The 21,411-nt window shown below is 37.2% G+C and overlaps 1 protein-coding gene across 3 annotated transcripts; it reads right to left on the reverse strand.

Moving 5' to 3' along the window:
• Positions 1-3,082: 3,082 nt before the first annotated feature.
• Positions 3,083-21,251, reverse strand: aifm1 (apoptosis inducing factor mitochondrion associated 1). 3 transcript variants are annotated; one of them, XM_058775502.1, is made up of 20 exons: positions 21,036-21,251; positions 19,682-19,812; positions 17,894-17,993; positions 16,175-16,201; positions 12,620-12,673; positions 12,238-12,525; positions 12,065-12,130; positions 11,316-11,470; positions 8,101-8,231; positions 7,883-7,973; positions 7,607-7,691; positions 7,407-7,483; positions 6,355-6,463; positions 6,105-6,212; positions 5,760-5,848; positions 5,507-5,647; positions 5,200-5,342; positions 4,086-4,210; positions 3,767-3,957; positions 3,083-3,670 (listed from the first exon to the last, which is right to left on the reverse strand). In XM_058775502.1, exons 1-20 carry the CDS (start codon positions 21,121-21,123, stop codon positions 3,599-3,601), a joined length of 2,271 nt encoding a protein of 756 aa, XP_058631485.1. In that variant the 5' UTR covers positions 21,124-21,251; the 3' UTR covers positions 3,083-3,598. The 3 variants fall into 3 exon arrangements, with proteins under 3 accessions (XP_058631485.1, XP_058631487.1, XP_058631488.1); XM_058775504.1 differs by lacking the exon at positions 12,620-12,673 and having other exon boundaries at positions 12,238-12,426; positions 21,036-21,249; XM_058775505.1 differs by lacking the exons at positions 12,065-12,130; positions 12,238-12,525; positions 12,620-12,673 and having other exon boundaries at positions 21,036-21,247.
• Positions 21,252-21,411: the final 160 nt, after the last annotated feature.

Below are 21,411 nucleotides of genomic sequence, written 5' to 3' on the forward strand. Positions count from 1 at the left end.
GAGCACCGCATCCTGAGACTGGCACACTAAGAGACGTCTGTGTATGTGTGTGTGTGTGTGTGTATACGGGGGGTCTTCTGTTCTTTCTTTCTCTCTGGCCACATGCTAGCCTGAGGTGCAGTTCTAGCATAGAGAAGAGAGAAGGCAACAGGGCGTAAGATGCGTTTAAAGACTTTTATCAGAATAAACAACTGTGACATGACTCCACCTGAGGGGCTCCAGATCCACATCCCAAGACGCACTGCAGCAGAGTACAAACATCCATCCATCCACCTCCTCTGATATCTTGAGTATATTCAGTAAATGACACAGAAGAAGTTCTTCCTGTTAATGAACAGCAAGAATTTAGGTTCAGCGTTTAGATTTTTTTCATTTACATTTTAGGTTCTGTGACTGGTCACTATTTCTTCAGAATTTTCCAACATTTTTAATTACCTTTGTGTCTCTTGCAGTTCACGTCAATAGTCCTGTGGTGAAAATATAATAATGTTTCAGTTAATATGAAACATAATGTACACACTACCATTCAAATGTTTTCTCTTATGCTCGCCAAGGCTGTTCATTTATTTATATGAGACATTTTTTTTTTTTTAAATGTTAAAAAAAAAAAAACAGTTATATCATTCTAATATCATCTAATATGCTGGTGTTTAACAAACACTTCTTATTATCAAGAATTCAATGAATCAATGAGTCAAAAAGAATCAATGCTGAAAACATGATATTATCTAGCAATATTAAGAACAAAACAATATATAATCAATGATAAAACATTTTTTTCAGGATTCTTTGATGAATAGAATGTTCTTAAGTTTATATACATTATCTGTAACATTGTAAATGTTGCTCTCTTTATATATAGATGTGTGTGTGTGTGTGTGTGTGTGTGTGTGTGTGTACTGGTATTCACTATGTTATGGGGACCAAATGTCCCCACAAGTACATTTTTAGGTCCCCATGAAAAAACAATCTTATAAATTATATAGAACGAATATATTGGAATAGAAAATACTGTTTGGACAACATAAAAACATTACGTCTATGAAATGTCTCCATAATGATAAGAATACCAGTGTGCTTTTGAGAGTAAAATGTATAGCATCCCTCTGTTTCCATACTTTTCTCCCATCGTACTGCTTTACATGAACCGGCAGCTGTATAGGAGGAAGACGTGGAATAAAGAAGAGCAAGAAAAATAAGACAAGAATATAGTTAGTGTGGGTGTAAGGAAGACAACTGAAAGAAAGAGAAATCCAACTGAGCTTTATGTGTGTGTTGAGTCACAGTGGATAACTAGGCCAGTGTTAATTTTAATGTATCTTCACTCCAGAGTGAACCAAACTAAAGAATAACAGACCCAGTTTTCTCAGAAATCACACACACTCAGTGGTCATGTCGATGATGTGTTTTGCCTTGACCTCAGGAGGAATTAGAGCAAATGCCTAAACTACACCACACACACACACTTTTGCTCTCAGCTAACGTAATTATCCAAGACCATCCAAATACGCACACACACACACACACCCCACTCCACTGATTTCTACTCATTAACATGCCTGAAAACAGTATTATTAATTAATGAACCGTAAAATCTGAAATTCACTTAAGTCTCCATGGAGGTTAAAGGTACTCAGGCAATCTCAACTGAGAATTGCTGGCTGACTCCAGAATTACTAGCGGGGAAGAAGACATTTATGTGTTTGTGTGCAGGCCTATGTATGCACGGGTCAGTGACATCCACCCTGTTCATATGCTTTAGAGAATATCACAGTCCTGAGGAAGCTCATCTCAGAAACATCTGATCTTGTTTTTGTGGACTGATTTTTGTCCCTGCATCCTGGTGCTTCTACAGAAAAATACAGATTACCTTAAGAGTAATTACTCAGAAATTTTGTTAACCGCAAAGTAGCGTGTAAAACATTTATTTTTGATTGATGATCGCGCTCCCCACTGATAATCTTCAGCTCCACAGCAAAATAAAATTACTTGAATTGTGAATGTTATCCAACATGAAGACTGCGTACAAAGAAATAATGACAAAATTGTCTTTCTGCTAAGTTGTCCTCACAGGAAAAAAAATACAACTCTGAACAAATTCCTTTTAGTGAATTAAATACTCAGAGTGGAGAGGTGGACAGCAGTGAAGTATTTTTACTCTGCTTTAAAAGTACTTTTCAAGTGTCTGTACTTTATCAGTTTTTTTTTGTTTTTAGAAAACTTTACCTCACAACATTCCAAAGCATAATATTGTACTTTTTTACTGCACTATGTTTCATATTAAATATCATTAATACTTAATCACATTAGAAATCTATTACTTTCTACAAGAAAGTGCTATATTTTTAATATTCTTAAGTATTAAAGGCAAAACAAACAACTTTTTATGAAATGTAGTGCAGTAAAGAGTATGACACTATGCTTATGAAGTAGTTTTCCAAAGAAAAACACTGATAAACTACAGATACTTTTTAAATTTACTTGAGTAAAGTAAAAATACTTCACTACCGTCCACCTCTGTTGACCAGAGCAGTCCAATGCACTAGTTATGATTCTTATCAGCCGGTTCCTTTACCAAATATTAAGAAAATTCAATAAAAAAAAAAAGAAACCTTAATGAAAAGCTTAATCTGGAAACTTGAAATCTAGTGCATGTTTGATCCTCTTTTTCGAAAATATAAAAAAAAAAATTTCTCCCTGCAAAAAAATAAATACTTTCCCAGTATTTGGAGACATTAAAATATTTAAATAAACAAAGGATATTTTTTCTATGAGCAATTTGCTATTACTCTGACCTGTATATCAGAGCACTGGTGCATAAGGAAATAGGTCAAGGCTACGTTAGGGAACATGTTTGCAGGCAATCATAGGTTTAATGAGCCTTAACATATTGCATCTTCTCTACGCATCTCAAAAGCCTCAGGGTCACACCCATATCTGACACAGGCATTCAGTGTCTTGCACTTGGAAAATGGTTGGTAAGTTCCTCTGACCTCTGGAATGGCCAAATAATCACTGTACATTACTGTGTCGGCAAATGTTTTAACAAACACCAAGTCTTGAGACAAATTTTGAGACATAATCAAAAATAATTTACTTTTATTTAGTCTTCATTTGTACCAGCTGCTTTGATCATGCAGGCAGAAAACACTGTGCGACCAGGTGTCAGAGGAATGTCTTTCATCTGGTTTTGTTTTATTCGAAATGCAACTTTATTCAACGGAAGTGGATATTCTGTCTGATTTTGAGGAGGTGTTTGGAAGGGATAAACATTTACTGACCTCAACAGAAAAAACAACAACAACAACACACAGCACAATTTTTCAATACAAACAACAGGTATAGATTTCTCTCAGTAGAAAATTGAGTGGTACAGTTTTATATAATCCATGGGCACAGCGCCATCTTGCAGCCTGGAGTCAGATGGCATTTCCTGATCTCAGAGACTTCGAGGTCAAAATGGTAGAGTACAAGCTGGTGTAAGCCTGTATGTGTTTGTTCAGTGTGTATGTGTGTATGTCTGTGTGTCTATTCCCAAGTTCACTTCACATAGATTTGGACTGAGTGTCCTTGACAGAGTAGAAAGAGAAATGATTGTTCAGTCTTCATGGATGTTGAAAAGCTTGGCCACCTCATTAAGATCTGCATGATGTTCTCCATCTTTGATTATCTACAAACAAACAGACGAAAAAAAAAAAAAATTAACCTCTCTCAGAGAAACACTGAAAAAAGACGGATAGAGAAAGGGAGTGATATATCTGCTCACCTTCCTTGCGATGGGCATTCTGTTGAAGACGTTCCACAGTACAATACCGACCACCACTTGATCCCTCAGGTAGAATATCACTCCTTTCCCATAATCCTCCTTCTGCTGGATAGGAGGTGGCGTGGCCGTTGTTTCTGCCTTTAATACCCCGGCAACTGCCTCTGTCTCACTCTCTGAACGGATTCCAGTACCTGCAAACAGAGAAAATGTTGTTTTAGTGTGTATTTTTGTTTGCGATCTGCTATTGATGGTACCTTGGAAGTAGTAATTCACGAATCCATAGTAGTTGCGATCTACATGTTAGCAAATGTTTGTGTACCTGATTGTTCAGTTGCAGCTTTTGGTGTGTCCTTGGCTGTGGCTTTAGCAAACACTCCCACGGTGGGCAGACTGCTGTCCACTATACCGATGGCTTCATATCCTACATCTGGACCTAGATCACTCCTAAAGACAAGAACGCATTGTGAGTGCTGAATAACGCAATTAAAAATACATTAAAATAAGGGCTGTCAGTCGATTACAATTTTTTATCTAATTAATTACGTGTGTCGATTAATTAAATCGCAAAATAAATTTGACTGCTAAAATACCCACAAAAAATTATTTATATTTTTGTGTTAAATGAGAAAGCATCAAGTAGACATTACAAATTGTAGCTTTAGAAAGAAGTATTTTATTTGAGTCAACATAAAATTTATTAGGCTACACATTAACATTTAGGCTACAATGGCCTAACATAAACTATGGAACATAAAAGAAGATAATGAGAAACATCTCGGTATTTTTTGTTCATACCGTTTTTTGTTCAATCGTTCAACCGGCTGATTCATTCAGGAATGAAGTAAATGGCTCTCTTTATGCATGGGCCTTTGAATCATTGGTTCACACGATTCGTTCAAAACGCGGAACTATTCAGAAACTAAACACCACTGTTGCTCGGAGACGCACAACAAATTCTGCTGTGGCTTTATAGGTAATATGTTCTCTGTAAAACTGAGCAAAAACACATACTATTGTGTTTCAAATAACAAAATATCAACTTCTTATTTACTGAACTGATATATAAAATCGCATTTAAACTCCTGATTTTCGGGACAAAGTCAGCACTCGTGTGATATTGCTCTCCCTGCTCGTGTTGTGTGATAGGCCTCTCACTTATCGTATGATATAAATGTGAGACAAAAACTCAAACAGGGGCATTTTTGCACCAATATCTTGAATTTCAGGGCATAACTGCATTTATGGAGTTGTTGCCCTGCATCATATTTGTCAACAGCCAACTGTATGAAATGTAAGATGATGTACAGGTCTGGGCCAGTGTGTTAACGGTGTTAAAATATTTTAATCGCGTTATTTTTTCATAACTAATTAAGTTAACGCATTAAACTGACAGCCACAATTAAAATGTGTGTTTGTTGAAGATATGTCGTTACCAGAACATTGACTGATGCCAATAGGGTTTGCTGGCTCCGGTCATGTTCTCTCCAGCAAGTCTGCCGCTGACCACCGCGTGATCATGATGCTCTACGCGCCGACGGCCCAGGTTGATGTCATAGAAACATGCAGCATCTCCTGCCTAGAACACAAACATTGAAGAACCTTACTTTTCAAATTTATGATGCAATCAGACCCAGTACAGTTCCTATGAAAAATGAACCAGCCATTCTTTAGGATTTTCAGTGGAATTAAAATATCTCCTTTTTTTTTTTTTTTGCTGGAGAAGCCCTCTGCCTTACGTACCACCCAGATGTTGGAGCGAGCCTGAAGCTCAGAATTAACACGGTATCCTCCGAAGTCAGAGTCCACCTCCAGCCCGGCAGATTTGGCAAGTTCCACACTAGGCTCCAAACCTACTGCTGCCACAATGTGGTCTGTCTTAATCTAAAACAACAACGTAATAAAAACAATCACAAAAATATAACTATATTACAATGTAATTAGCATACAGAAGATCAGGCCAGGTTATGACTGGCTGATGGAAAAGCAGACTCACCAGTCGTCCATCCTTCAGTTTGATCTCCAATTTCCCATTTTTGTAGCTCACATTTTTCACTACAGCATCTGTGATTACGCTCGCACCCTCTATGAATGGTCAAAAAGTTAACTGTGATTAGCTTAAACTTTTTTAGAATGCCTACATTTGATCTGGACATTTACAGCTAAAGGAAACAATTCCTGTGATAAATTGAACTAGGGAAAAAAAACCAATAAGTTTCAGACAGGTTTCTCAAACACCATCATTGAAACAGGTAATCCTACTCCCCCACCACAAAACACATAGTATTTGTTGAGCCAATGTCGGGCTGCTTAAGCAAATGTCCTTTATTCGTTCTCTCACCTTTTCTGACTTTCTCAGTGGTCCAGTTACTCAAGTATTCAGGCAGTACTTTTCCCATGTTGCCCTTCTCTGGGAACATCTGGATCACCTCAAAACCAAGGTCAGTGGCTACAGAGAGAGCAAGGGGAAGGTAAAGGAGAGAGAGGGAGTAGTCAGTAGCATTTTCATTAAAAAAAAACATGAGAACCTCAAAACTCACTCTCTCTCACACACACATATACATGAATGACAGCTGAGTGTTTGGACTCACATCTGCGACCCAAGGCACATGCTAGCTCGCTGCCGAGAAAACCTCCGCCAATGATGGTAATGGATTTAACCTCTCTGGAGATCTTCTCTAGAGATCTAAAATCTTCAATCTACCAAAAAGAACATATGAAGGTTATATATACACACACACACACACAGCCACTCAAATTTTGGGATCAGTAATATATATTTTTTAAAGAAGTTTCTTCTGCTTATCAAGCCTGTATCTACTTGATCAAAAATACAGAAAAAAAGTTATTTTGTGAAATATTATTGCAATTTAAAATAAGTTTTATTCTTAAGTTTTTTCTGTATTTTTGATCAAGTAGACGCAGGCTTGATGAGCAGAAGAAACTTCTTTAAAAAACATTAAAAATCTTACTGATCCCAAAATTTGAGCAGCAGTGTATGTATGTATGTATGTATGTATGTATGTATGTATGTATGTATGTATATGTATGTATGTATATATGTATATATATATATATATATATATATATATATATATATATACACACACACATACATGAAACATTTTCATTACTTTTCCACTACATTTTTTTTTTTTAAGGATTTACAGGATAAAGACAAAAAAAAAAAATTGAGAGACTGCATCAAAAAGCAATTTCAAGTGAATAAAAGATTTTACACATGATAATTACAACTTTCAATTTCATTTCCAATTTCCACTATTCTAGGACTGTAGGAACAAGATTTAGAATTTGTGGCCATACAGAATGCTAATATCTAATATATAACACTGATGGTTGTAAAATTGTACACTCTGCTTAATGTTTAATAGTCCTTTGGTTAAAAACAAACATCTTATTCTGGCTTGAATTTTTCACTATGCTGACACTGTAGATTGAGGTATAATCTGATTCTGTCAACATAAAACCACATTCACAACTCTTTTGACGTGCATATGGTGAAGCGTTTAAAAAATTTGGATACTCAGCACGTTGACTTTAACATACCAATGGAGGATCTCATTTGGACACTACGGTTTAATTCTGCTTGTCCATAAACCCAAAAATCTGCAGTACGACATACTTTTCTGAAGAGGGTTGTCCTCTTCATCACCTCCTCTCCTGCTCTGTCAATCACTTGCAGGTTCCTAGGCACCCCACCTAATACACACACACACACACACACACACACACACACATATATATATATATTTTGATAGGACAGTCAGCAATAGATTTTACACCTCTGTGCATGTTTGTGTGTATATTATACATGCATTTTACCTGTGGCAATCAGGCACTTTTCATATGAGATCTCTGCACCATCACTCAGTTTGACTTTATTTCCTCTGACATCCATGTGTACCACCTACACCACGGGTACAAACACACACACACACAGGGATACGATGAGGACAACTCATCCACACACACTTATGCATCCATAAAACATTTTCTCCTCTCGTGTGACCTCAGCATTTTTTTCAGACTTGTTCATGTGGATGTAATTAAGAGCACAGCTTCTCTGTAACACGAAATGCTGATGTTCAAGTTTCCCACCTTCCGGCCCGTGAGCACAGCCACACCCCCATTCTCCACTTTAGCAAGATCCGCAGGACTGACGTAGAATGAGGCAGGCTGGAAATAAATGCTAAAACAAGCAGAAATAAATAAATATCACAAAAATGAACCAAAAACAAAAAAAAACATTCTGAAACAAAGCCAGCACATTAGTGTGTGGTCTGGTCTTATGTGGTCTGGAAAATTCTGACACACACCTCCTCTCTTTGCCATTCCATTGTTTGAAGCGCAGTGTTTCGATGGCCTTGGGGTCATCGGAGAACCAGAGTTCTTTAGAGAGAGGAGGTCTCATGTAGGGCAGGTCAGACTCTTCTGTTACAATCAACACCTGTGTAACAAACATTCACAAACAAAAATACACTTTTTGATTTAAACTAGTTTAAAGCCACTGCGCAGCGATACAATCAGAGGACTTTTCAATCTACAAATGTCCATCATTTACCATGGATTTACTGCAGTAACACTAACGGCACCACAGTATTGTGGCAGAAATGTGGGAAATTCATATAGAATTTTATTGTATTATTAATGTAGATATGTACTGAATATATTAAATGAGTAATTCAATATAATTACAGTATTTTGTGATTAAGCTATAGCATTTGTGCACTTAAATGTATTTAGACTACTGTTTTTCATTCAAATACCTAGAAACCATATAGTTAAATTTTTACTATGGTATTGAGGCACTCTGTGTGGTTTTAACTGTGGCTATCATGATCTAAATGTATGCTACTATGGAAGACTAATGGTTAATTAGAATAAAACTCAAACAGTCAGAATAAATAAATATCTACATATAAAAATGAGGTTGTAACCATTTTTACAGATGTTACTGTTTTTGATAATGAACATCAATTTACATCTGCATCCTAACTCAAGCTACTGTCAAAAGTGCATTTCTAAGAGACAAAAAAAAAAATTATATTAAAGATACACGTCATCAAAGTCCAGCAACACAAACCTGTTTCAAGATTTCAAATAACACCACTCGTTCGAACATGCAGAAACTAATAAATACATTTTTATATTAAGTTATTTATTTTGTAAATATGTATATGTATTTTGAAATAATGACTAGAAAAGTGTAAAGACTTCAAAAACCTTTGTCATGTTATGACTATAAAGAGTAGTTAAAAAACAATTAACAGTCTGGTTTTAACGTAGGAGCAAAAATCTGCCTCTCAATTTGAAAGAAATAAAAGATTTGAAATTGATCGTCATAATTATCGATATCAACTGATATGAATCATTTGTGACCCTGGACCACAGAACCAGTCATAAGGGTAAATTTTTTTTTAATTTTTGAGATTTATACATCATCTGAAAGCTAAATACATAAGCTTTCCATTGATGCATGGTTTGTTAGGATAGGACAATATTTGGCCGAAAACTATTTGAAAATCTGGAATCTGAGGGTGCAGAGAAAATTGCATTTAAAGTTGTCCAAATGAAGTCCTCAGCAATGCATATTACAAATCAAAAATTAAGTTTTGATATATTAACGGGTAGCAAATTTAAAAAATATCTTCATGGAACATAATCTTTACTTAATATCCTTAAGATTTTTGGCATAAAAGGAAAATCCATCATTTTGACCCATACAATGAATTGTTGGCTATTGCTACAAATACAGTCAGGTCCATAAATATTGGAACATCGACACAATTCTAACATTTTTGGCTCTATACACCACCACAATAGATTTCAAATGAAACAAACAAGATGTGCTTTAACTGCAGACTATCAGCTTTAATTTGAGGGTATTTACATCCAAATCAGGTGAACGGTGTAGGAATTACAACAGTTTGCATATGTGCCTCCCACTTGTTAAGGGACCAAAAGTAATGGGACAGAATAATAATCATAAATCAAACTTTCACTTTTTAATACTTGGTTGCAAATCCTTTGCAGTCAATTACAGCCTGAAGTCTGGAACGCATAGACATCACTAGACGCTGGGTTTCATCCCTGGTGATGCTCTGCCAGGCCTGTACTGCAACCGTCTTCAGTTCCTGCTTGTTCTTGGGGCATTTTCCCTTCAGTTTTGTCTTCAGCAAGTGAAATGCATGCTCAATCGGATTCAGGTCAGGTGATTGACTTGGCCATTGCATAACAGTCCACTTCTTTCCCTTCAAAAACTCTTTGGTTGCTTTTGCAGTATGCTTTGGGTCATTGTCCATCTGCAATGTGAAGCGCCGTCCAATGAGTTCTGAAGCATTTGGCTGAATATGAGCAGATAATATTGCCCGAAACACTTCAGAATTCATCCTGCTGCTTTTGTCAGCAGTCACATCATCAATAAATACAAGAGAACCAGTTCCACTGGCAGCTATACATGCCCACGCCATGACACTACCACCACCATCTTCACTGATGAGGTGGTATGCTTAGGATCATGAGCAGTTCCTTTCCTTCTCCATACTCTTCTCTTCCCATCACTCTGGTACAAGTTGATCTTGGTCTCATCTGTCCATAGGATGTTGTTCCAGAACTGTGAAGGGACTAATCTGGCCTTCCTGTTTTTGAGGCTCACCAATGGTTTACATCTTGTGGTGAACCCTCTGTATTCACTCTGGTGAAGTCGTCTCTTGATTGTTGACTTTGACACACATACACCTACCTACTGGAGAGTGTTCTTGATCTGGCCAACTGTTGTGAAGGGTGTTTTCTTCACCAGGGAAAGAATTCTTCGGGTCATCCCCCACAGTTGTTTTCCGTGGTCTTCCGGGTCTATAGGTGTTGCTGAGCTCACCGGTGCGTTCCTTCTTTTAAGAATGTTCCAAACAGTTGTTTTGGCCTCTCTCTGATGGGTTTGTTTTGTTTTTCAGCCTAATGATGGCTTGCTTCACTGATAGTGACAGCTCTTTGGATCTCATCTTGACAGTTGACAGCAACAGATTCCAAATGCAAACAGCACACTTGAAATGAACTCTGGACCTTTTATCTGCTCACTGTAATTGGGATAATGAGGGAATAACACACACCTGGCCATGGAACAGCTGAGAAGCCAATTGTCCCATTACTTTTGGTCCCTTAACAAGTGGGAGGCACATATGCAAACTGTTGTAATTCCTACACCGTTCACCTGATTTGGATGTAAATACCCTCAAATTAAAGCTGACAGTCTGCAGTTAAAGCACATCTTGTTCGTTTCATTTGAAATCCATTGTGGTGGTGTATAGAGCCAAAAATGTTAGAATTGTGTCGATGTCCCAATATTTATGGACCTGACTGTATATCCATGCTATATAAGACTGGTTTTGTGGTCCAGTCTCACACTTTATCGTGATCATTTTTTTTGGCCATATCACCCAGCCCTAGTAAACCCCTGTTCTAAGCATTGATAATTACAAAATCATGTGAGTTTTATCATAATTCTGCCAAACTGCCACCAAAGTGACAGACTCACCCTGGCACCAGGGTCACGTGCCCGGATGGACCTAGCTGCAGCGAACGAAGCCGTGCCTCCACCAATCAGCAGATAGGGAGCATGTGCAGGGACATCCGAGGGAGCAGCAGTGGGTTCAACGGGCTCAGCAGCAGGAGCTGCTTTAGAAACTGCAGCTGGTTAAGTAAACAGACAGTTAGTACAAACACACACAAACAAACAAACAAGAGTTTATGAATAACTTGACCTGAACACCGAATTAGTGAATGTACATAACATTATCTGTACAAGAATATGTGAGTGATCTCAGGAACACAGCGCTAGATGAGGAGAGAGATTAGCATTTTATAGTCATATTAGTGCAAGCTGTACCTCAAGTAATCTGGAAACGTGGCTGCAAATTGGTCATAAGTGCGTGACCTTGTACCATTAGCATTAGCCATTAAGCATTACAACAGTCACAAAACAACCATTCAAAGGAATGAAATAACTGAGTGGGGAAAATATAAGGCCTTGAAAAGAAGTGAGGACAATGTGGTTTATACAGACAAGAAAAACAAATGAAAAAAACAACCCATCTAAGACAGGCCAAGACAGAATTCATAATTCATAAATCAACTAAAAAAAGAGCATATGTAGCCATAAAAATCAAAAGTGTACTAATGGAAAGTTTTGAAAAGGTGTCCGTATGTGTGAATGAAGTAATTATCAGTATCTTTATCGGTAACATGTTTAAACTGATTCCCATCCAGTCAAAACTGGACTCTTACCACTCTCAGAAACAGACGAAGCCTCCGGAACGTGCTCAGCGATGATTACAGGTGTAGGCTCTGTTTCTTAATCCCAATGTAACAGGAGAGTAAAGACGTTAACCTCAGTTGCCAAAAATATTTTCCTCTGTAAAAAAAAAAAATGGACTTCCATGCAGATGTGTCAAGCTTACCCCTCTCAACTACAGGAGCTAAGGGCTCTTCACTCTGTGTAACTGCTGGAGCTTCTGCAGCAGGTTCCATTACAGAGGCTTCAACGACAGGCTCTCTTATTGAGGTTTCCACTGTGGGTTCCGGAATAGAAGCTTCTACAATTGGTTCTGTTACAGGTTCTTCTACAACAGGTTCAGTTACGGGAGCTTCTGCAACAGGTTCAGTTTCAGGGGACTTCACATCAGCTTCTGTTACCAGAGGTTCTTCAACATGAGGTTCTGTTAGAGTAAGTTCTTCAGCAACAGGCTCTAATGCCACAGAACGAGCAGAACACAATAAGGTTTGACTGAAAGAAGAATCAGCACCAGAACAATCCTCCACTCTATATTCTTTGGCTCTTACCACTCTTAACGGGCTCAGAAGATGGTTCGGGGATAGATTCCAGAGGTGCAGCATCTAAAGCAGGATTATGAATAGATAACTGACTTAACGAAAAACACCCCTAGCATTTTTTTCACTGCTCTAGATCCGAACATTTTCATGCTTTGATGGGTTGTATGAGTGGTTCAATTGGGGTAGGTTCATCCAGTGAAAAAAGGAAAAATAAAGGATCCAGGATCAGGAATGAATTTGTAGGACGTAGAAGGATAAAAACATAAGGAGAGGTAAGTTATGGGTGAATGTGAAGGTCTCAGGGTGTTCTTCCACTTCCTGCCTAAAATCTTCTATGACAGGATCTTCATGTATTGTTGAGGATTACCATGTTATCATGAAGAGCATCATATCTTCTGAAATAGTTTCAGCACATCAGAGACTATCATGATGGATAATTCTCTGGAGTTTTCTCTTAAGACGTTTTCTCTTATTTACACTAATCTCCTTCTAAGAATCTAACTGCAAAAAACTGAAAGCTCCTCTTTGGCACTTTTCTGTTAACACTCGTGGCTGCTAGTTAAATCTGAGGCTGGGTCCATGTGTCAGTGCCAATCAAAAGGTCCAACAGAAACTTGGGCATTAACAGAACATTTTTCCAGAACAAGTCCTGATGAGAGTTTCTCCAAAACATCAGCTTCATTGTGCAAGTGGAGGACAGGACAGATAATCCAGACAAATGGATAGTCTAGCCATCTAAAACCTTTCCAAACACTTTAACATCAATGAAGAAGTTAAAGCAAGAAAATGAACAAGGCAAAACAGCTTTTTTTTTTTTTTTGAAACAACGGAGAGTTAGTGGGACGAACGGAAAAAGGAGAAAATAGAAAATAGTGGTGTCCTTGTGGTAGAAATGTTTGGTTGGTGACAGACAAAGTATGATGCAAAATACACAACTGACAAATGAAAGACATGACGAAGAAGACAAGACAAGCATCAGGCATGTCCATCAACAATGAAAGAACTTCATAGAACATCACCTCAATCCAACCATTTTTGGCCCAATGGCAGAAAGCAAACTCTGATACAGTTTGTACCATATTACCCTCTAAACTTAAAAAGGCATAGTAAGTGAAATGTAGAATAAGAACAAATGGATAGTCAGGTGATTGGGTGAGGAATGTCAATGGAGTTACCCACAAAGCAGTGACACAAAAACAAATGCTCACAGTCAAACGCCTGACAGTGAAGACAGTTCATCATGTATGAGCAGAAGTGGAAGGTCACAGTGACGATTCTAAAGATGGCTGACAGTTTACATTAGCCCCTTTCAAACATACAGACTTTACTGGAAAATTACTGGTAAATTGCCGTAAAGAGATCGTGTGTGAACAAGACCTTTTCAAAAATACCGGCAAATTCGTTCTGGCAATTTACCAGTATGAGAAGTTGTAACATCACCAGTAAATTGCCAGAATGATGCTGTGTGTGAATGCAGAATGAAGATTCTGATGTATCTGTATGAGCATGTACAAGTTCAGAACGCGGTGACATAAGATGTACTCTTTGAAATCTATGTGTGAATGGTGTTTTTCTGGAAGAAAAGATAGAACGTCGTTACCTGTGTGAACAGCGCATTTTTTAATTTTAATTTAACGGTATTACTGTGTGAAAAGGGCTATTTATAATTCCTGGCAGATGCTTTTTAAAGTTATTTAGAGGAAAGTGCATATAATGCAGAACTGTTAGGAGAGTAACAGACAATATTAAAACAATGCAAAAGACAATTAATAGGAACATTAAATAGTCACATGCACATGTGTGCAGTGTCCCATGAAGCATGCACAACTTAATGTGACAGTTCATGTACATTTTACCAGTTTTCTATTATAGCCTATACTGTAGAGAGGAATTAAACAGGAAATAGTGACCATGTATAGCGCACGGGGCACTATCTGAATATGTTTGACTTTCTCTTCAGTTTCATTAGAAGCTGCTGGTTGACCTATGACAAAACATACATCCTGGATAATAAAAAAAAACATTGTATCATTTTAAGTTTGAAGTCCAAATCTGGAACTCCTGCTATTATATATATTGTATATTAGTAGAGGCACATCTACACTATCATTCAAAATGTTCAAAATGCAGTTTTTTTTAATGTTTTTGAAAGACGTCTCTTATGCTCATTACGCTTACAAAGGCTGCATTTATTTGTTACTGTGAAATATTAATAGAATTTAAAATAACTGTTTTAATATATTTTGAAAATGCATTTTATTTTATTTATTGAAAATGTATTTAATTTATTTCAGCAGCCATTACTCCAGTCTTTAGTGTCAAATGATCCCTCAGAAATAATTCTAATATGCTGATTTTGTGCTCAAGAAACATTTGTTATTATTATTATTATTATTATTATTATCAATGCTGAAAAAAGTTGTGCTGCTTATTTTTGGTGAAACATATTTTGTTCAGAAAGTTCAAAAGAACAGCATTTATTTGAAATAGAATTTCTGTAACAATGTAAAATACTTTACTGTCACTTTTGATCAGTTTAATGCATCCTTGTTTAATAAAAGTATTAATTTCTTTAAAAAAAAAAGTTTTACTTGAACGATAGTGTATATGCATTTTACATGCACAACCCATCACAAGAACCATAGATTTGTTTATACCAAGAGGGTATGCACTAATTGATCCTAAACATTTCCCTAATTACTAGTCCAGTGTTGCATGCTCATCTACTGAACTAGCATGCTAAAACTATTTTTAGTAGAGTCCTAGTGGCAATCAAAAATAAGTCTATCATCACTGTACATCTACTTAGAGAAGACAAATGGCAGTAAGCGGTTATGATTAAAGACCATATTAATAAATTAAGAGCTCATACCACTCTTGATGCCTGCATAATGCATCAGGATTTTGAACGAATTGAACTAATGCAATGGATATTTTTTCAGGCCTTAAAAAAGAAAACATGTTTATAGTTAGTAAATTACCAAGTAATAAAGAAGCTGCATGCATTTATTTCTTAGTTAATTAAATGCAGGGTTGGTTGTTTGGTGTTTTAATGCCATGCCAGCTTCCTCCTTGGCTATTTTCATGGCAAATAATTTGGAGCTGACTTGATCATTGTACATAATACAATGTAATATACTATTTAATGTGTTTAGGTTCTTAATTATTTTTTCAGACTAACCAGAGTCAAGAACTCCAAGAAACATTCCCTACTGAGAGTGTTGTTTCATCCAGTATGAATAGGACATTCTGTGCATCTTAACACCCATATGTGCACCAGCGACATAGGCAAATACCAACCAAAGCCATACGACCTCAGAGCACAACAGCACTGCATCACTTATATCAAGTCTTTATCTTAGTTTCCCAATCAAATCAGAATTTTAAATAATTAAAATGACAATGTTGTCAGATAACTGGAAAATATAAGATAAGGCTTAAGTTTTGCATTGAATTCAGCAACAAATGCATAGGGAGTGCAGTGCTCTGTGTGTAAGGCTGTGAATGATGTGCACATATAGACAGACAGAAAACTTTTATCGGAGTGTAGAAATAACTACTCACCTTCTTTTGATTCTGCTACAACTTCAGCTGAAATACAAAAAACAACATACCACTGAATTAAACTGTATATACAGGTGCATCTCAATAAATTAGAATGTCGTGGAAAAGTTAATTTCAGTAATTCAACTCAAATTGTAAAACTCGTGTATTAAATAAATTCAATGCACACAGACTGAAGTAGTTTAAGTCTTTGGTTCTTTTAATTGTGATGATTTAGGCTCACATTTAACAAAAACCCACCAATTCACTATCTCAACAAATTAGAATACTTCATAAGACCAATAAAAAAAACATTTTTAGTGAATTGTTGGCCTTCTGGGAAGTATGTTCATTTACTGTATATGTACTCAATACTTGGTAGGGGCTCCTTTTGCTTTAATTACTGCCTCAATTCGGCGTGGCATGGAGGTGATCAGTTTGTGGCACTGCTGAGGTGGTATGGAAGCCCAGGTTTCTTTGATAGCGGCCTTCAGGTCATCTGCATTGTTGGGTCTGGTGTCTCTCATCTTCCTCTTGACAATACCCCATAGATTGTCCATGGGGTTCAGGTCAGGCGAGTTTGCTGGCCAATCAAGCACAGTAACACCATGGTCATTGAACCAGCTTTTGGTAACTTTGGCAGTGTGGGCAGGTGCCAAGTCGTGCTGGAAAATGAAATCAGAATCTCCATAAAGCTTGTCAGCAGAAGGAAGCATGAAGTGCTCTAAAAATTTCCTGGTAGATGGCTGTGTTGACTGTGGACTTCAGAAAACACAGTGAACCAACACCAGCAGATGACATGGCAGCCCAAATCATCACAGACTGTGGAAACTTCACACTGGACTTCAAGCAACATGGATTCTGTGCCTCTCCACTCTTCCTTCAGACTCTGGGACATTGATTTCCAAATGAAATGCAAAATTTACTTTCATCTGAAAAGAGGACTTTGGACCACTGAGCAACAGTCCAGTTCTTTTTCTCCACAGCCCAGGTAAGACGCTTCTGACGTTGTCTCTGGTTCAGAAGTGGCTTGGTAGCCCTTTTCCTGAAGACGTCTGAGCGTGGAGACTCTTGATGCACTGACTCCAGCTTCAGTTCACTCCTTGTGAAGCTCTCACAAGTGTTTGAATTGGCTTTGCTTGACAGTATTCAAGCTTGCAGTCATCCCTGTTGCTTGTGCACCTTTTCCTACCCAAATTCTTCCTTCCAGTCAACTTTGCATTTAATATGCTTTGATACAGCACTCTGTAAACAGCCACACCTTTCAGTAATGACCTTCTGTGACTTACCCTCTTTGTGGAGGGCGTCAATATTCATCTTCTGGATCATTGCCAAGTCAGCAGTCTTCCCCATTATTGTGGTTTCAAAGAACAAGAGATACCCGGAATTTATACTGTAGGGATGGTCATTAATTGAAACTCAAATTTAATATTCTAATAAAAACTAATAGAAACTAAATATTCTAATATTTTGAGATACTGATTTTTGACTTTCATGAGCTGTAAGCTCTAATCATCAAAATGAAAACAAAAAAAACTTTTGAAATGTTTTACTTTACGTGCAATGAATCTAAAATATATGAAAGTTTCACTTTTTGAAATAACTTACAAGAAAAAATGAACTTTTTCACGACATTCTAATTTATTGAGATGCACCTGTATATGAATTGAAACAACTTGATAACTGCTAATTAAATGAGACCAGTGATTTATTATTTGGTGTGTGAGTGTATTTACTTACCTACAGCCTCAGCTGCTTGTGGCCCTTGTTTTGATCTACTGGCAATTTCTATCATACGCTCATTGTATCTTTCCTTGTCCCCTGAGACGGTGCGGTACACCTTTAAACACACAAACCAATAAACAACAATCTAAGAATCAGCTTATTAACCTGCTTCACCAAATGAGATCTATATAAAATTCATGTGTGATAAAGTCTGCAACATGTTAATACCAGTTATATGTATGGCACACATCTAACATCATTTTTAACAACCTACAGTTTAATTGAAAGGGCATAGCAATGCAATGGTATGTATGTGTTGTATATTAGTATATACTTTTTGAGTATGCTCATATAAGTTAACATCAACATAATTCACACAAGCAGTAACAATTCTAATACTGGTAAAACTTGAAGCAATTATCTGATTAAAATATATATATTTTACACTGTCAACTTGGGACTGATGAATAAGCGAATCATAAAGGGGTGCTTACTGGGTCCGGCTCCAGGCATGGGCAGGGACAGGCTAAGCCCACCCAAATGACTGTCTTGCCCAACCAATCAGAATTAGATAAAGATTACATAAATTTTTTTGTGCAGAGATTAAAACCAATCTGAAGCGGACTGTATTTTGAGAAGTTTAAGCTATAGCTTGAGACTGCCCAAACAAAAAAAATAACTCCAGAAAATTGCAGCATTTTTCTTTTATTAGCTGAATGCAAGGCACGCTGAATTCATGCGGAGCTTCAGTCTGTTGCAGAAAAGCAGAGACTGACAACGAGTGAAAACGGGCAGAAATATTTGCGCGCTATTATGGGGAGTTTGAGAGTTATGAGGAGTTTAATACATGAATATGTATCATAGCATACTACCACTGAAATTACCTGAGCAGTTTTAATGTTCTAAAAAAAAAATAAAAATACTCATTCAATAACCATTCATTGCATGGCGGGGCAAGATAAGCATTTAAAATGCATGTGGGCTATATAGTTCAGTTGAAAGCTTACCCCTTTTGACTTGAATGTAAAAATAAAAACTGAAACTAAACACTGAAATAAAAGCTTGTGCGATGAAAGTTGCGTTCGTTACTAGCAACAGTCGACTTGACTGTAATATCCAGTGACGCAAAGCATTCAACTTTTTTTTTTTGTCAAATTCTGCCGTTTTGAATTGAAAGTTGGGCTGTAATGTAATTTATAATTATTGTGACGACAATAGCATTTTTTGGTTTTGTGTTTTCAACAGGGAACACAAGCCTATAGTGTGCATTTACAGCAATGGAAATAGGTAAATTAAGCAGGAATGGAACTAAAATTGAATGGGTGCGTATTTTAAAATAAAAATATTATTTGCAGTTCAGATTGATTACTTTAAATCGTATTATTTCTTTAGTTCCTTTACCATTACCATAGTGGTCTGGTCTTAATATTTTCCTCAAAACAATAGTCCCCCTAATGTTCTAGATATGATTGGATTTTTTTGGTATAAAAGTTAGTTGAAAAGAATCACCAGTGTTGAAAATGATCCAGAGAAAGAGAACAAAGAGGGTTTTTTTTACTATTCAATAGAGAAAAAAAAGTTTATTTTGTTGTGAAAGTGCATGATATTCTAGGCTGCCCATGAAAGCTTTTTTTTTCAGTGTATATAATAGCCCATAGTTAATATAGCAATATCTACAGTATAAATATCTAGACTTTTTCCCCTAGCAATACCCCCAAACCCCCCGCCACGGAAAAAATGCTCACCATGGATATCTGCCAGCCCACCCTTTTATAGCTGACAAGAACCGGGCCTGGTACTTACATAAACTCCTCCCCCCAGACATGTTGCTCCAACCAGGACGTAATACAGTGTGTTTTCGCCACCCCCTCCTGCTGGCCCTGATGACATCTGGGCTTTCTGAACCATCTCCAGCCTTCTCCCATGTCTCAGCGCTGAGACGTCAATCATAAAAACAATATACATTTATTAAATGATTTTATACACACAGCATATCAAATGCAACATCTGGGTAAAATGTCTACTTTAATGTTTTAAATAACTGCTGTGAAAATAAAATGTCAAAATATGGGTGAAACAATGTTACTTCATTATCTAGCGTAACAAATATTTTAATTTAAAAACTGAAACAACATACTTATTCTAACCTGTATTTATTTAAATATATAAATGAATAAGAAAACCTAGTGACTCAAAGGATATTGGCAAAGATTTAAAATTACACTTAATTAGTCATTTGGGGCTGCACTGATCCTAGTGTTAAATAGAGAATTTAATGATTCTTGTTCTAAATACGCCTGACAAGATATTTTGCTATAGAAACTATTAATTAAATTGAATTAGTTTTTTTTTTAATTCATGGGGAAAGGGAAATCTAAGGAATGGGGGGAAAGGTACAAGCTGTTTTATTTCCAAAGAAAGAATAAATATGTCTGTAATCGAATATTGTTTTATCAGGGTCTCATGAGTCAGACAACTACTTGCGTTGAAAAACCTGTATCGGAAAAAATAATTCATTTTAAATCTGAAGTCTACTCAACCAATATTTAAAATCAACATTTAGATGTATGTTTTCTTTACTTGGCAAGAACCCGTGTAATAGCGGGAATGATATAGTCTGCCGGTCATTACTGTAAAATAAACTGTTGCTATACAATTAACTAACGTTAGTTGAAAGACAGAGCTGTCAGAGCCACAAGTGTGTGAGAGGCAGGCTTGATGTTCACCGACCTTGGCCCAAAAATTACTGCAACTCTTCGTGCAGTCCTGCATTAACCCATACAACGTGTTCGTGACAAATAATCATTTTGACAGAATTCCCACATAAAGGTTTTTGTTGTTGTTGTTTGTTTTTGCTGAAACTGCGCGACTCCGTAAGGAAGTTTCACATATGCGGCGTTACTGCAGTGCTGAATGAAACTTCAATAGTGTTGATCTACTTAATTCAGTTAAGTGTGTCTTATTTGTTTCAACTATCTACAGGGTCAAATAAAGTGCCTAGCGTTTGGACGGCACCCCATAACACGCACCAAACTGGACCATTACCCAAACGGCTCCTGGATTTGTATCTCCATAGAAATTGTGCAAGCCTTTCTGCTAGAAATGAAGTTCACAGGTGACTAGCTGAGCCAGACTTCTGCCGCTTTTTTCAACTTGCCTGATTTCCTCGCATTCTGCAGACACAGCGTGGATGAGGCCCGGGCCAGCGGAGCCAGTTTATCCCATACTGTCTTGCACTTAAACATTGCAGCTCTGCTGTGCTTTTCGGAAAGGCAGCCTGAGGAAGTTCACAGCCACGCTCACTGTGCAGCTCTAGCACAAGGCCGGAGACCTTCTCAGGTCACACAGCTCCTACAGGCGCTTCCGGTTTCCGCCGACAGCCCGCCCTCTTTCTGCACTGATTGGCTGCGGCACTGACGGATTATAGAGTAATTGGTTAGTGTTTCTGTCAGTTACAATTTGTCAGCGTTGCTCAATAGACGATTGGTTATTTGTAGGATACGCCTTAACGACGCAATAGGTTGTGTGACGAG

Source organism: Onychostoma macrolepis, chromosome 05 (assembly GCF_012432095.1).
Source record: "Onychostoma macrolepis isolate SWU-2019 chromosome 05, ASM1243209v1, whole genome shotgun sequence".
Classification (NCBI taxonomy): domain Eukaryota; kingdom Metazoa; phylum Chordata; class Actinopteri; order Cypriniformes; family Cyprinidae; genus Onychostoma; species Onychostoma macrolepis.